Source organism: Balaenoptera physalus (genome assembly GCF_965194825.1).
Source record: "Balaenoptera physalus genome assembly, chromosome: 3".
In the NCBI taxonomy this organism is placed as follows: domain Eukaryota; kingdom Metazoa; phylum Chordata; class Mammalia; order Artiodactyla; family Balaenopteridae; genus Balaenoptera; species Balaenoptera physalus.
This window is the reverse complement of record NC_138890.1, coordinates 50,908,194-50,924,041: the sequence shown is the minus strand read 5'-3', so window position 1 is coordinate 50,924,041 and position 15,848 is coordinate 50,908,194. Positions and strand designations below refer to the sequence as shown.

General features: G+C 51.2%; 1 protein-coding gene and 1 long non-coding RNA gene across 3 annotated transcripts in view; both read right to left on the bottom strand.

Moving 5' to 3' along the window:
- Positions 1-9: 9 nt before the first annotated feature.
- Positions 10-6,745, bottom strand: ARSI (arylsulfatase family member I). Its single transcript, XM_082454192.1, has 2 exons — positions 5,865-6,745; positions 10-1,592 (listed from the first exon to the last, which is right to left on the bottom strand). Exons 1-2 carry the CDS (start codon positions 6,179-6,181, stop codon positions 188-190), a joined length of 1,722 nt encoding a protein of 573 aa, XP_082310318.1. The 5' UTR covers positions 6,182-6,745; the 3' UTR covers positions 10-187.
- A 5,387-nt stretch (positions 6,746-12,132) lies between these two features.
- LOC309657207 overlaps positions 12,133-15,848 on the bottom strand; it is a 31,790-nt gene continuing 28,074 nt past the window's right edge. For both annotated transcript variants that reach the window (XR_014261698.1, XR_014261699.1), the window contains exon 4: positions 12,133-13,100. This is a non-coding gene — a long non-coding RNA (uncharacterized lncRNA). The remainder of the gene's footprint in view (positions 13,101-15,848) is intronic.

Genomic DNA, 15,848 nt, shown 5'->3' with positions numbered 1-15,848 from the left:
AAGTCAATGGAGAGGTGGGACTGGGACCCAGGGATCCCAGTCTAGTTTATTCTCTCCCGACTCCTAAACCAAGCTCCCCAGCCTTCAACTGAGGAGCCCTACACCCTCCATTTCCCTGCAGAGGAGGACTTGACCTGGGGCCCCTCGCTGGTGAGGACCAGGGCCAGGCTTGCGTGGGGAAGGATCATCAGATCCGGTGGGACATTAGTCTGGTGTTGAGTTTACGGAAAAAGGATCGCAGCTTGCAAATCTTGCATTTTTTCTTACGGTGCCCTCGGGAAAGGCTTCGAGCCCTGCCTTCCTCCTCTTCTTCATCTTCTTCCTCATCGCTGGCCCAGGGCCCCCAAGCACCCCCATTAAAGTCAGGATGGGCTCGGGGATTCTCAGCCGGGTAGCGCACGGGGATGGCTGTGCGATTATAGTCCACCAAGCGGGCCAGCAGGGCTCGGACCACATCCGGCCGCTGGCCAGCGAGGTCCTCCCGTTCGTAGGGGTCAGCACTGATGTTGAAGAGCCACACAGCCTGGCGGGCGCTGGCCATCCGCTCCAGGTTCCACCAGCTGCCAGGGAAGGCAGCCAGTGTCTGGGGTGGGATCCAATCGCCATAGCCCGGATCTCCCGTCAGCAGCTTCCACTCGCCCACGCGGATGGCGGCCTGCACAGCAGTGTTCCAGATGCCGAAGCCACCCTCCAGGGAGCCATGCCGGGCGTGGTTGTAGAGCGGGTCAATGTTGTGCAGGATCTCCGTGCGTGGCGAGGCCCGGCCCTCGCTGATGGCTGGCCACACGTCATAGCCGTCCAGCCCATCGGCCGCCGAGGCGGTGCCACCTGCCAGACCCACCAGGGTCGGGTACCAGTCAGTGATGTGCACCAGTGCCCGGCTTGTCCATCGCTTTCGCTTGAGCAGGGGGCTGTGGACGAAGCCCAGGCCCCGCACGCCCCCTTCCCAGTAAGTGCCCTTGCGTCCTCGCAGAGGCCAGTTGCTGCCCCCCGAGAAGGTCTGGCCACCATTGTCACTGGAGAAGATGATGACACTGTTGTCATAGAAACCATAGCGCTTGAGGGCCCAGGTGATATTGCGCACGGCCTCATCCATGCAGGTCACCATGGCCGCATACTTCCGCCGGGCCACGTTGCCCATGGTGCGGTAGCGGTACAGGTACTGGCGAGGGGACTGCAGGGGTGTGTGGACCGCCTGGAAGGCCACATAGAGGAAGAGGGGCCGCCGGGGGCTGTGGCTGGCTAGGATGTGGCTGACGCGCTGGGCATAGAGCAGAGTGGAATACTGGCCGCTGAGCCCCCAGGCCACACTCTCGCCCTCGTGCAGGTCAAAGCCGCACACCCCCGGGCCGTCGCAGTTGTCATAGGTGTAGTAGTCCACGTTGCCTGTGAGCGAGCCCAGGAAGGTGTCAAAGCCCCGGCGGGTGGGCAGGCACTCCTTCCGGTAGAAGCCCAGGTGCCACTTGCCCACCATGTGGGTAGAGTAACCCAGCTCCTGCAGCTTCTGGGGCAGTGTTACCTGGTCCAGGGGCAGGCAGTTGGGCTGCCGAGGACGGATGATGGAATGCTGCAGTCCTGTGTGGATCTGGTATCTGGTGGGAAGAGGGGAGGACACAGAAGGAACCAGTGAGCCAGGAACCACTGCTCTGGCCACCCAACCCCCAACACTCACCCTGAGGTAGGCTCTGATCCAAGCGCTACCAGTAAGCAAAGTAACAGTAACCAGTAGGTGTTATCAAACGTGCCAAGCACTTCAAATGCATTATCTCATTGAATCCTCGAAATCAACTGAAGCAGGTATCATTGTCATCTTACAGATGAGGAGGAGAAAGCTCAGAATGGTTAAGCCACCCGTGCAGTATCACACAGCTAGGAAGTTGGGGAGTTAAGAGTTGAACCCAGGCTAATCATGACAACGACAATAATAAAAGCTGACACCAAGCACTTGCTGTATGCTCAGCATTGTGCTAAGCCCTTTATAGGAATTATCTCACTAAATCCTCACCGTAACCTAGGGGGTGCCTATCGTTATTATTATTCCCATCTCCCATATAAGAAAACTGAGGCTCAGTAAATTAAGTCATTTGTCCAGTGATTCACACAATTAGTAATTGGAGTTGGGATTTGTATCCCCAACAGTCTGACTCCAGGTTTCAGAGTCCTACACTCTAAGCCACTAACTTGCCATGGGGCCTAGAGCAAGTCTTCCACTCCCAAGAAAACTCCTATTCACTCTTAAACGCCCAGCCCAAATGCTACCCTCACTGTAAAGTTTCTCAGTTTCTCACTCAAAGAATGAGTCACTTTTCCTTCTGGGTTCCCACAGCATTTAGTACAAATCTTCATTGGTCCCACTTGGCCATAGGATTCTACTCAGTCATCTGTACATGCTCTTGGGCCCGATGATATTTAATGAGACTGTCCCTTACTCTTCCTTGTATTCCTAGCATTCAGGTGATGTTTCAAGGACACTCAATTACAAAATGAATGAATGAAGAATGGCCCTCAAAGGATTTTAGAGCCAGAAGGGACCCAAGTCATTTTCTAGTTTATTCACCTCAACTTAAAAAGAAACTAAGGTCCAGAGGAGGGGAAAGACCTTGCCCAAGGTCACTCAGTGGTCAGGAGCAGAGCCAGGACCTGAACATAAATCCAATCAGAGTCCAAGCACAGACCCTCTTCTGGCAAACTAGGCTGCCACTTCTCTTCCCCCACGGCGGCCTCAGTTTGTCACGTGTAGGAGTGAGTTGGTTGGAATGGGACACCTCTAAAAACCTTCCAGTTCCCACATTTTATGAGACCAGTTCTCATTTGCCTGCCCACAAGTTTATGTGGCCCCTAGATCCAGGTCACTCACACAGGCTAACACCCTGAGGCAGGAGCAAATGGTTAACAGAACTCTGCATTCCTCGTTTATTCATTCATATCCCATTCCTTCTGTGGTCAAGGCACCCATGTGATCTGCTTAGGGTGTCATGCCTTTACTCAAGTCTTACAAGTCCCAAACTAAATAAGAAGCCTGGAACTTCACACGTGTATTAGAACCCCACACGTTTTTCTCACTCCCGGGCATCAAAGTCAAGCCCAGACCTAAATTCCTGACAACTTTAAGCCAGGCACTGGGGTGGGTTTCTCTGTTTTGGTTTCCATATCTTAAAGCTGTTTTGCTGGGCTTCCCTGGTGGCGCAGTGGTTAAGAATCCGCCTGCCAATGCAGGGGACATGGGTTCGAGCTCTTGTCCGGGAAGATCCCACATGCCGCGGGGCAACGAAGCCCGTGTGTCACAACTACTGAGCCTGTGCTCTAGAGCCCGCGAGCCACAAGTACTGAACGCCCACGCCACAACTACTGAACCCCCATGCCTAGAGCCTGTGCTCCGCAACAAGAGAAGCCACCGCAATGAAAAGCCCGCGCACCGCAATGAAGAGTAGCCCTCGCTCACCACAACCAGAGAAAGCCCGCGCACAGCAACGAAGACCCAACGCAGCCAAAAGATAAAATAATAAAATAAATTAAAAAAAAAAAAAAGAGTTGGAGCCTGTTGGCCCCGCTGCTTCACTGCTGGGGTGAGTTGAATTGTGTCCCTCTCCAAAAGTGACCGCAAAAAAAAAAAGCTGTTTTGGTTGTTAGCTATCATTAGCTACTACTGCCATTTATTTATTTATTTATTTATGGCTGCGTTGGGTCTTCGTTGCTGTGCGTGGGCTTTCTCTAGTTGTGGCGAGCGGGGGCTACTCTTCGTTGCGGTGTGCGGGCTTCTCATTGTGGTGGCTTCTCTTGTTGCGGAACACAGGCTCTAGGCAGGAGGGCCTCAGTAGTTGTGGCACACGGGCTCAGTAGTTGTGGCTCGCCGGCTCTAGAGTGCAGACGCAGTAGTTGTGGCGCATGGGCTTAGTTGTGGCAGCTTCCCGGACCAGGGCTCGAACCCGTGTCCCCTGCATTGGCAGGCGGATTCTTAACCACTGCGCCACCAGGGAAGTCCCATTACTGCCATTTTTAACACTATATGCCGCACACACTATTTCACTTACTTTGCATAAGAAACCTACAGTGAAGACTGCTATCAGCTCCATTCTACAGGTGATGAAACTGAGATTCCCAAAAGTGCAGCAACGGGCCCAAGTTCAGACAGCTGGCAAGCAGTGGAGCTGAGCCTTGAGCCCAGGTCTCTGCGACTCATGCTCAAAATCTCTCAGTGACGTGGCCTCTGCAGACCTCAGTCAAGCTAATGAACGATCAGATTTGATACAGGAAGTACCCTAGGCCCCTGAGTCACAGCGAGCCTCTCTTCATAGGGGCTGGGCACCATGGAACACTGGTTCCTAAAGTGGGTGGGCCAGCTAAGTCACCGCAGCCTGTCTGCAAGTGAGTAACGCAGGAAACTGTCTCTCTCCGGCTTTACCAAACACGACTGGATGCACTAACAAATACTAATGAGAGTAATCAGCATCAGTCAGATGGAGCCAGCTGCAGGGGGAGGAGGGCAGACGCTGCCCAGCCACGCTCAGCTAACTTTGCATATTGGGGGAGGGCAGTGCTGGGGGCGCTGGAACGCTGCCCTGCATGCTGTTCATTCCCCTGCTTAAACCAAAAGTCATCTCTCGGAGAGAAATGCAAACATGTGCACAACTCTCAGGAATGCAGATTCCTCCTCCCTCTTCTGGAGGTTGGTCAACACTTGGTCTTTACCATCGGCCCCCATCCCTCAACACTTACACTGGTGTCTCTTCCTCTTTCCTGTTCTCTTTCTCAGTTCCTAGAGCTCAATGCTGAGCAGCAGACAGAAGAAAGAAAAGGCATCCCTTTTGACTCCCAGCTCCAGGGCCCCTCTAAAGCACCTGACCTCTCAGTCCTCTCTCCTACAGACCCCGAAGTTTGGCACAGGCATCGAGTTTGGCCCTCCCTGATTCTGTGCCTCAGCTTCTCCCATCCAGGAAACAGGGAGACTACGGCTCTGGTTTCTGAGATCACACTAGTGGCTTTTGGGTAGAACTTGGGAGAAAGCACGCCCCATCCAAGGATTAGCTTCAGCCGTGCCAAAGGATTTTCTCCTAAGTGGCCAGCGTTTTGCCTTCTACACACACCCGCCCCCCCCTCCGCCTCCTGTTTCCCTGCTCTTTTAATCCTGTAATCCTACCACCTTGCCTGTGGACAACTCCTTATGGAGAAAGCAGCATGTCTCCTTGGGGCCCCCAGCCAACTTGGGAGGATTTTGCAGATGAAAAAACAGAGGCTTTGAGAAATAAAGTGACTAGCCTAAGTCTACATAGGTCACTGCATCCTGTGTGTGTCTTTCTCCTCCACCTATCAACTCCTTGGTTTCCTCCCAATGTTGTCATCAAACAATTTGGGGACCTTAATCCCTCCAGTGACATAGAGGCTGCCATTTATTGATAGCCAAGCAGGCTATATGCAACTGGTTTCATCCTCACCACTCCTTTTCAAGATTTAAAACTGTTCACCCCATTTTATGGACAGGAAGACTGAGGCTTGGAGGAGTTAAGTGATTTGCTCAGAGTCTCAGGGTGTGTAAATAGAAGCAGCACTCAAAGCTAAATGTCAGAGGCTGCCATGTCCCTCTAACAAAGAGATGACCAGATGTCTCCTTCACATGGTGTGGAGTTTGAATGTCCTAGAACATCAGAGGGAGAAGACCCCAAAGATGATCCAACCCATTCAGCGTACAGTAGGGAAACTGAGGCCCATAAAGGGCAAAGGACTTACTAATGATCACAGCCAATTGAGGACAGAACTGGCCGTGAGCCCGAGCTTCCCAGTGGGGGTAATGTCGGTACAAGTGAAACCTACAGCTGGGTTTATTTGGGGCTTGGACCACCAGCATCAGTGGCTTGGGCCATGCCTACCTGCCCGTGAGAAGTTGGCTCCGCGAAGGCGTGCAGATGGGCTGGATATAATAATTCTCCAACTTGACACCCTCGGCTGCCAGCCGGTCCAACGTAGGGGTTTCGATATCTGAGCCATGGTAGCCCACGTCGTGGTAGCCCTGGTCGTCGGTGAGGATGAAGATGATGTGGGGAGGCTGGCGTGGAGCGGCCGAGGGCTGCTCGCCGGCCTCCGCGGGCGCGTCAGCCACTAGGCTCGGCTTGGCCCAGTCCCAGGACAGGTAGCCGAAGCTGAGCAGGCTGACCAGAGAGAAGCCGGTGAGGGCGTGCATCGCCATGCCGGCCCGTGCGTCCCGGCGCGCAGGGCTCCCAGGGCCTCACCGCCTCGCGCGCCCAGGGCGCACGGCCCGCACGCCCTCCGGCCAGCCCACCCGGACACCGCGAGAGCGCTCAGCGTCCCCAGGGGAGGCCCAGCGGCCAGTCCGGGACGGGCTGGACTATGAGGCCGGACCTGCGCGGCCGCAGCGGAGCGCTCTGGGAAGGTCAGGCCCGCGCCGAGCTGCCTCCCGCTGCCTGAGCGCCAGCTCTGCGCCGCCCGTGCTCCCTCTCCCCCAGTTCAGCCAGGCCAGCCTGAGACTTGAATGTGGCGGCTTCCAAAAAGTGCTCTCCACCATCCTCTGACTCCCCTCTTCCTTCTACCCCTCGATTTCTCCCGTCTCCTAATTTCTCTCGCCTCTGCTTTCTCTTTCTCCTCCTCCCGACCCTCCAGCCCCTGGCCCAGCCTCTCGCCCCGCCCTGAGTCCCGAGAACTGTCGGCTCCGTAGGGTGGTGGGCAGGACCCCAGCGGGGAAGGGGGAGGAAGCACGGGCTGGGCGGGTCTGTGGGGGACAACGCGGGAGAGAATGCGAAAAAGTTGTAACATCTGCCGGAGCCTAGCCCCAGGTAGAGGGGCGGGGCGTCCAGCGGCGGCTCCGCCCCCGGGCGGGAAGCCCGGGTCGGCTGGGCCCTCTGGCTCCAGCCTCCGCCCTGGCCCAGACTGGGGAAAGGAGGGAGGGGGCTGCTCGGAATTCGATGGAACAGCTCTGGAATGGCCCGGTCGGACATTCCTCGATCATGGAGTCTTAGCTTCTCTGAGTGCCAGTCCTGGAAGGGAGGCGCATAATTTTCTATGCCAAGCCGGTCATTCTACAGCTGGTGAAACTGAGGCCCTGAGATGGCTGGGAGCTCGTCTAAATCACGAGCAAGTTGGTGGCTTCTTCCCTGTTGGGGCTAAAAGCGGCTGGCTGAGTGGCAGTAGAGACAGCAATGGAGAGTAGGGACGACTTTGGCAAGCACCGACTTTGGCAAGCACCAGCAATAGGTTCTGGCCTTGCCGGGGGCTTACCTCTCTCCCCAACCCCTCCCCCTCCTCATTCTTCAATTGACAGCTTGACTCTTAGACTGGCAGCCCTAGAATCCCGAGGACAGAAGCTGTTGTATACATCTCGTTCTCCACAGGCTTCAGAAGCTCGATCAGTACGTATTGCAGGGATGAATAGATGAATGGGCCTCAGAGGTCACCCAGGCCAACACCCACCCAAGGAAATCTCCACAGCAGGGAAAGCAAGGTTGGGGAACTCCTGGGCCAGGCAAGTATCACAAATGAGTAAAGCAGAGAGGCCACTGTGTTGGCCGAGGAAGGCAGGGGCTGCATGGAGCAAAAGACCTCAGCCTTGTGTCCAGCTGACTGTTGTCATGCAAGAATGTGGACCAGTGTTTCCAGATCTTCTGATTTTCCAAGAACACCCAAATCCAGATTATTATGAGAAATATTCCAATTGTTAAGAGCTAGTAACTAATTTAAAGTAGACTGAAGCCCTGTACAGGCCAAATCAAACCTATCTGAGGAATATTTTAGGCCATTGGGCGCCTGTTTGCAACTTCCACTCTGCATCACTGTTTTCCAGATTTTAACGAGGCTGTATTTTTTAGTGGGAAAACTGAATTAAACAAAACTAGTTAGGCTTTTTTACTCCCGGAACTTCAATCTTTAATATGCTCATCTCCAAAAGTAGGGGTTGCTAAAACTGTATTTCCCAATTTTATGTGACTGAGGACCCTCTTTTTCACAGAGCTTCTCCAAGAGCCAGTGTTTTGGGAACTTTGAAACACAAAGACTGCCCAGGTGGGTCTTCTCTCCCAGCATCTTTCCCCTGCCAATATTCTGCCGTGTTCCCTTCCCTTTTCTTTAAAACCACTGTGTGTGGGGAAAGAAACCAGACCTCCAAAATAGCAGCCCAAGTGAATCTGCATTTCGAAATGAGGGCTGCGTGGGGCTGGCCACTCCTGTTTGCTCAAAGCCCCATATTTAGGATGACCAGATTTATCAGAAGGGAAAACTGAGCCTGTTGTTCTGGCAGAAGAAATGTTGAGGACGGACAGGAAAAATACAGCCTCCTGAGGGGAATGCAGCTAAAATGGTGCTTCCGGAGGCTTCAGCCTGAGGCTGTCCAGGGTGTCAAAGTGGGACAGGTCACAGGAGGTCAGATGGACTTGGGTTTTGTATTCTTTGCATTGTCTGTCCCAGACCTTGGTCAGGAGGAACTGACCAAGTTCCTCCTGAGAAATGGCACAAGGAGAAACAGCAAGGCGCTTGGGGTGGGGATTCAGCCTTGAAGAAATAGGTCCAGGGAGGCCAGCCCACAGGCTGTAGATCTCTGTGGAGCTGCCACAGGGACAAGACAAGCAGAATTTCTGAGAGTTCAAGACCGTGGGCTCTGACATCAGACTGCTTGAGTTCAAATCCTGACATTTAGTTGAGGTCAGGCCTTGGCCAAATTATTTTGCCTCCCTCAGCCTCAATTTCTTCATCTGTAAAATGGGGTGATAATATAAATGAGACACAACACAGTTCTCAGTAAATGCCCAGCACATAGTAAGCACTTGATGATTGTCAGTGGTTATGATGATTGTTCTCTGTGCTTCTGAGAGAAAAGACTGAGTCCTGTGGGTGAAAGTTACTGGGAAACAGATTTCAGGCCAATTTAAGGGATTACTTGTGTAGGAAATTTGGCAGCTTGCTTAATAAAAGGATGGCAGTGATGGGTGAATCACCATGTGGAGAAGAGTGGGTGGACTCTTGTTCCCCAATATTCACATTTCTTTCAAGAGTCCCTCAGTAATCACTGAAACCCACAGTGGCTTCAGAGGGCTCCATCCCCCCCTCTAATGTTCTAGGGAAATGAACCCTGACCCTCAACTCTTCCTTTAATGCCATTACACAACTGGGCCAGGGTGCAACATTGAAGCCAGACATTTCCAAAGGCTGAGGGATGACAAGGGGGGAAATAAACACACAGAGTAATGTGAATCCAGGTCATGGCACTTTCAGAATGTGGCTCACTCATCTTCCCTTTGTGTTCTCTACCGTATGCCTACCTGTCCTCTTCCCTGGGACAATGTCCATCAGCCCTACCCCATCCAGGTAGATCTCAAGCACTCCAAGATGTCTTAAGTTCAGACCCAAGAAGTAAGGCTCAGAGAAACAGAAGTCCCTTCTCCAGCTAAACCAGCCTTTGCAGTTTCTATCTCAGTATCCAAGATGATTCCAAGATGATTGACAGCAGGAATATCCACAGGGAAGTTCCATTCCCCCTTTCGCATAGGTGTACACATACGCCGTAACCCCCAAAGGACACCCACATTAACACCCTACTAGAAGCCTAACACATGCACACGAAATGCAGATCAGATGTGGCAGGGGTGTGGTGTTGTTACTTGCTGTTGGAGATTTCCATTGATGAAATCAGACTTTAAAAAGCACTGAGTTCCTCATTACTGGAACTATGCAAGAAGGGGAAAAAGTGCCCGTCTGTCCAGGAGGTAATAGGAGAGATTCCTGAACTAAAATGGGGAGCAAAGCTAAAGGACTTTGAAAGTTCTTTCCAACTTGAAAATGTTATGATTCTAATTATTTATTCCCAGAAAATTTTTTAGGACACAGAGATATAAAAGTGAAACACAGGTGAGTCTTTTTTGTGCCTTTGTCTTTCATTGCTGTGCGTGGTATGTGTGTGTGTATTTGTGTAGGGGGCTGTGTGTGTGTAGGTGTGTGTGTATTTGTGTAGGTGTGTATGTGTGTAGGTGTGTAACTGTGTATGTTATGTTTGGCGGTCTTTGAAGTAAAATTATCTCAGTACAGTTATTATTTCCTTCTGACTTAATTGACCTTGGCAAAGATCTTATGTACAGATCATGCATGTTGTCATCCTCTGGAAGTCAATTTGTCTATGCTGGACCAAATCAAGGAGCTACAAGAAAACACAGAAGGCCTCTGGACAGACAAAAATGTCACAGAGTTCAATCCCTTAACTTCGAGTAGAGCTCCTCAGGCCTTCCTCACTCCAAGCCTACTGACTCTTACTTCATACACAATTCTTATAAGGCTAATGATTTCATTTGCCAGCCCAAGAATATTGCAAGCAGCTCAGAGGGAATACATAAGAAGGTGGCATGAGGCACCTGCCTGTTTTACAGTAATACAGTTTCATAGTGAAAACATTAGGGAGAAACAAAAGAACAAACATAAAATCAGACTGATGAGTTCCCAAAGCCTGGGAGTTTGGGGCCGTTTGATGCAGAAGCAAAGAGCCATATCTACCCAAACAGAACCAAGGGCATCACCAGATCACAACCCAGCACAGAAATGAATGACGGGTCGCCCTCCAGAGTTTAAATCCTGTTCGGGATCCTCTTTTGAAGAAAGCTGGGGAAGGCATCAACTATTTTTTCCATCCAAAATGGTTACTATGACAAGTTCATGGTGTAAGCTCAGCTTCCATGGCAGAACATCCTCCCAGAATTTGCAGGCTCAGGAGGCAGTGCCTTCTGCAGTGCTTCCGTGGTGGCGCTGAGGATCGTGCACAGCTGTGATGCTGGAGGTCAGGCTCAGCAACCATAGAGCATGATCCCCAGGGACAGGTCGAGCTCATCCACCTCCTGCCTCCTCCTCACTGCCCTCAGATGCCAACATTATGTTCCCTGCACTTCAAGCCCCGTAAACCTCTGTAGCTTGAAAGGGTGAGTGGCCCTCGGGAAAGCAGCACACCAAGTGGGAGCACAGAAATTCCCTTTCTGACAGTTGGGCTGTATCCTCCTACTGAGGAGTAAAGACCTCCCGCAAGAGAAGATTCCACAGGTGCCCTTGTTCACCTCATCTAGTAACCACTGGTTCTCACCTTAACCCCCATGCTCTTGACTAGTGCATCATTCATTATAATTAATTAATGATTAATGGTAAGGTCAGAGGTGTTTAAGAAAGCCAGGATGGCTGCCCTATGGAGAATGTATTGCCAGGGCCCCAGTTAAAGGTGCATGTGAGAAGTCCAGGTAGAGACCGGCCTGCCGAGGTAAGCCGTTCTCCCCAGTGGGCAGGCTGAGGCCCGGTTCTTGCTGGATATTGCTGTATTTGGGCAAAATGGTTCTGGGAGGAAAAGTGCTTTCCTCCTTGATGCTGGGGCAGCCCCTTTAGCATTTCCGGGGGAGACACACATTCCCCTGACCCCTGCTTCCAGGCCCTCTTGGTGGTCTCGCTGAGTGCCCCTTGTCTGTCAGAATCCCATATCAGACATCTGAGCCTGGAGTGGCAAGAGCCCAGGCACCCAAAGCCCCTTGCCTTTAACCCTTCACGGGGCTCTGGCCCTGGGCATTTCAATGGCTCCTTTCTCTGGCGCTCAATGAAACATTCTTCCGAGTAGATTATTGAAAGCAGAGCTCTGGATACACAATGGGCGCTCTGTGCTCACAGCCACTGCCCAATCTGTTTGCCCAGCCCGACTGCGGCCTCCCCTCTCCACACACCATCCACCCTCCACCCACCCGACCCCGGCCCCACCTCAAGGCCAGCTCGCTAGAGGGAGGCCCTATGAAAGGACTTGTTCTCCGCCTTCTCAGAAGTTCCTGCTGTGGCCTCTGCCAGCCTTGGGCAGAATTAGCCTAACGTGTCCCAGGCTTGCCTCCAGCCCATCCATCCACCTATCTGAGGCTCTGCCCACTTTGATGTCCAGAGCCTTCTGTCCTCGCTGGTCAGCTGAAGTTTCTCTCTTTCTCACACATACACACATGCGCGCGCGCGCGCACACACACACACACACACACACACACACACACACACATATCAGATGGGACTTTCAAAGAAAGAGGTGAAGTCTCAGAGAATCAGATGGAGAGTGGGGGCCACTGAGATCCAGATAAATGGAGGGGCTCCTAAAAGAGAGGATGGCAGGCTGTGCACCAGTGCTGCCACCCCTTCGCCCACCCCAGGGCTCCAAGTTCCTTGCAGGTTCAGGGACGGCAAGAGTGTTCGGGTTAAATGTGAGACGTCGGAACCAGATTGCCTGTGTTCCAGCCCAGCTCTGCCATTTGCTAGTTGTGTGACTTAGTTATCTGAGTTAACCTCTTGGTACCCCAGTTTTCTTATTTGTAAAATGGAAATAATAATAGTACCCACCTCATAAACTTGTTGTCAGGATCTCAGCAGACAAGGCAAGTGAAACTCTTAGCACAGTGCCTGGTGCATAATAAGCTCTCGAGAACAGATAGCTATTGTTATTATTGTTACTATACTTAGATTCTATTGTCATTATACTTAGATTCTATTGTCATTAAATTTAGAGTCTATTCCTACAAGTGTACAGCCTCAGGGACAAAAATCCACATTCTGCTGATCAAGTCATTCCTTTCCTCCAAAATTTTCAATGGCTACCAACCGTCTGCAGTAAAAAATCCAGCCCCTTGGCCTGGCACTTAGGGGTAGAACTTTGATTTCCTCCTTCATTATAGTCACTGGATACATGGAAGGTAAATAAGTCCCATCACTATATTACGGTTGTCATGGTCATCGTCTATTGTACTACTTAGAGAAACTGGCTTTTAGCACAAATTTATAAGGTGACCCTGCCTGGGGGACCAAAAAAAACCCTGAATCAATACCAAATTGAAATTCAGAAGTAATAATAATAATAGCTTCCATTTATTGAACATCTACTATGTGCCTGGTACCATACATGACACTTTATATCCATTATCTCACAATTCTCATGTAGTCCTATGATGTAGGTAAAATTATTACCATCATCTTACAGATGGAGGAACTGAGAAGCAAAGAAGGAGTAAGTAATTTGCGGGACTTCCCTGGCGGTCCAGTGGTCAAGACTCCGCACTTCCACTGCAGGGGGTGCAGGTTCGATCCCTGGTCAGGGAATCAAGATCCCGCATGCCCTGTGGCGTGGCCAAAAAAAAAAAAAGAGTAAGTAATTTGCCCAGGGTCACACAGCTGAGATGTGTCGGCACCAGGATTTGAGCCTGGGTCTAAAATCTAACACCTGCTATATTAAATACCGTACCATTCTCCCTCCCATTAGAGACACCAGGCCCGCCAATAGTGTCTTCACTTCCATTTTTCCCTCTGCACTTGAGTGGTTAAATATCAACTCTCCCAATGTACTTGGAATGCCCTGGCAGTCCCGGGGCCCCTGGGAGGTCTGAATGGGCCTGGAAATGTCACAGATACATACTCTGGGAGGCTCCCTCACATCAACATCCCAGGTGGAGCTGCCTCCTGAATGGCTTCACCCCTCAGGCCCCGAGGGAGATGGGAGCCACCTTGGAAGCCTGTTCTTAGGCCTGTTCCCTGCCCTCAAACCCCTGTCCCTGAGGCCCCACTGCTGGCTCCAGTAGCTTCAGGATATTCCAAAGCCCTTCATGACAGAGGCTTCCCCTGGCTGTCTATCTTCTCAGACCCAGATGTCACCTGTCAGCTCTGCTCTCCTGTGAAACAAGAGTCAGCCTCTCAGGGCAACAATCTTGCTGGGCTTTTTCTTCTCGGGGACAGCACAATGCAGCCTCCGCTGCCTCCTGGCCTTGGCTCGACAGCTCGAAGGCAGGGATGCTCACTAATGACAAGAATGAAGCTTGCCTCTGTTCCCATGGCAACTGTGGCCCTCCACTTAGTCGATCACTTTTTGAAGCTCCTGCTGGTGTGAAAGTTATTTTGCAAAGAAATGCTTAACTCTTATCCAGGAACTCTGTTCCGGGTCTTCAGATCCTTCCAGGTCCCTTATAAAGTTGACTTTCTCTTTCCTCCCTTTATTGAAGTCCTTTCATCTTTAAAGCTCAGCTCAGATCCTACCTCTTCTAAGAGACCTTTCCAGGCTCCCTCACCCCTCCCCTCCCCATGTGGAGTCTATCTCTTGCTCCCCACACTCCCCTGGGGCGTGCTTATGGCTTTATTAGATCACAGTCTGCCTGTTTCACAGTTATTTATGTGTCTCCTTCTGAGCCCCTGGTGAGTGATCAGCCCATAGTAGGTACTAAACAAATATTTGTCTGAATTTATTTGAATTTCCCTTTCAGGGTTTTTAAAAATTACTATTATTAACGGTACAGACCATTACTAATAATCCCTAATGCTTGTAAAATTATTTACAGTTTATACATAACTTCATGCTTGAGGGCACTGCTTTAAACCCCAGCTTCACCTTTGCTAGCTGTGTGACAGTGTACAAGCCCTGGAAATGCTCTCAACCGGCTTCTCATCAGTAAAATAGATTGTTGTAAATATTAAAATAAGTGTGTAGGGACTCCCCTGGTGGCGCAGTGGTTAGGAATCCGCCTGCCAGTGCAGGGGACACGGGTTCAATCCCTGGTCCAGGAAGATCCCACGTGCTGTGGAATAACTAAGCCCGTGTGCCACAACTACTGAAGCCTGCATGCCACAACTACCGAGGCCCACATGCCTAGAGCCCGTGCTCCGCAACAAGAGAAGCCACCACAATGAGAAGCCCACACACCGCAATGAAGAGTAGCTCCCGCTCGCCGCAACTAGAGAAAGCCCATGTGCAGCAACGAAGACCCAATGCAGCCAAAAATAAATAAATAAAATAAATTTATAAAAAATAAAATAAAAGTGTAAAAGGTTTACTTAGCACAGGGCCAGATACCTAGTGGTGCTTCAATAAATGTTAGCTGTTATCATTTTTGTGGGGTCTCATTTGGACCCCACAAAAGCTCTAGGATATGAAGAAGGGCAGGGCTTTTGTCAGTGTTATCATCAATGACACACGAAGAGACTGAGCTCAGAGAGGGGAAGAGTTGCCTAAGTGTTCAGACATCAGGTGAGTGCTGTGGTGGGCACCTGCTGTCTGCCTTGGAGCCACTTCCCCTCTCCTGGAAGCAGAACCCAGATTTCCCTTTGCAGAATTACTCCTCTCCACTGGTGTCAACTCCAGGGACAGGCTTGGACAATCGGAGCATCAGATGTCCCTCTGCCACAGTGATTAGTTCAGGGATGGACAAGGGGTCCAAGTCTGTCCAATGAGACTCGAGTCTGAGATTTTTGTTTGAATTTTTGAGAACAAGATTGTGTCTTTTCTGCTGAAATATAAGCCTGGACCTGCCTGGGGCTAACCCTGACAGAGAGGAAAGCAAAGTGCAGAGGCAGAGGCAGACGGACCCATAATAACAGCATCTGAGCATGCGAATCCTGAAGCTAGAACCCCCCTGGATGTGAGTGACGTGAACCAATACGGTCTTCCTCATGCCAGTTTGCATTGATGTCTGTCACTTGCACTTGAACAAGTACCAGCTATTGCTCCTCCACACAGAAGTCAAGGATGTCTTTATCCCATTCATTCACTCAACAAACACTTATTGCCATCCACTCAGCTGGCCTGAGGCTACAGTGGTGGAGAGGATAACACCAGGCTCTCTGGGAATTAATAGTCTATTGTCATCTCACTTCACATATGAAGAGACTGAGGCTCGGGGAGGGGGACGCCCCAAAGTATGTGTCCTTCAGATGATTTAGAGGACCAAGTCCCTGAGTGAAGCTGGGCAGGAACTGAGGCAGGCAGCTGGGACTTGTCAGTTACCAGCAGGACTGGTTTAGGGAGTCATGAGTTTCTGCTCATCCCAGGTCAAAGCAAGAAGGTTCTGGGCCCAGGCCAGAGGTTGGATGCAGAGGCTGAG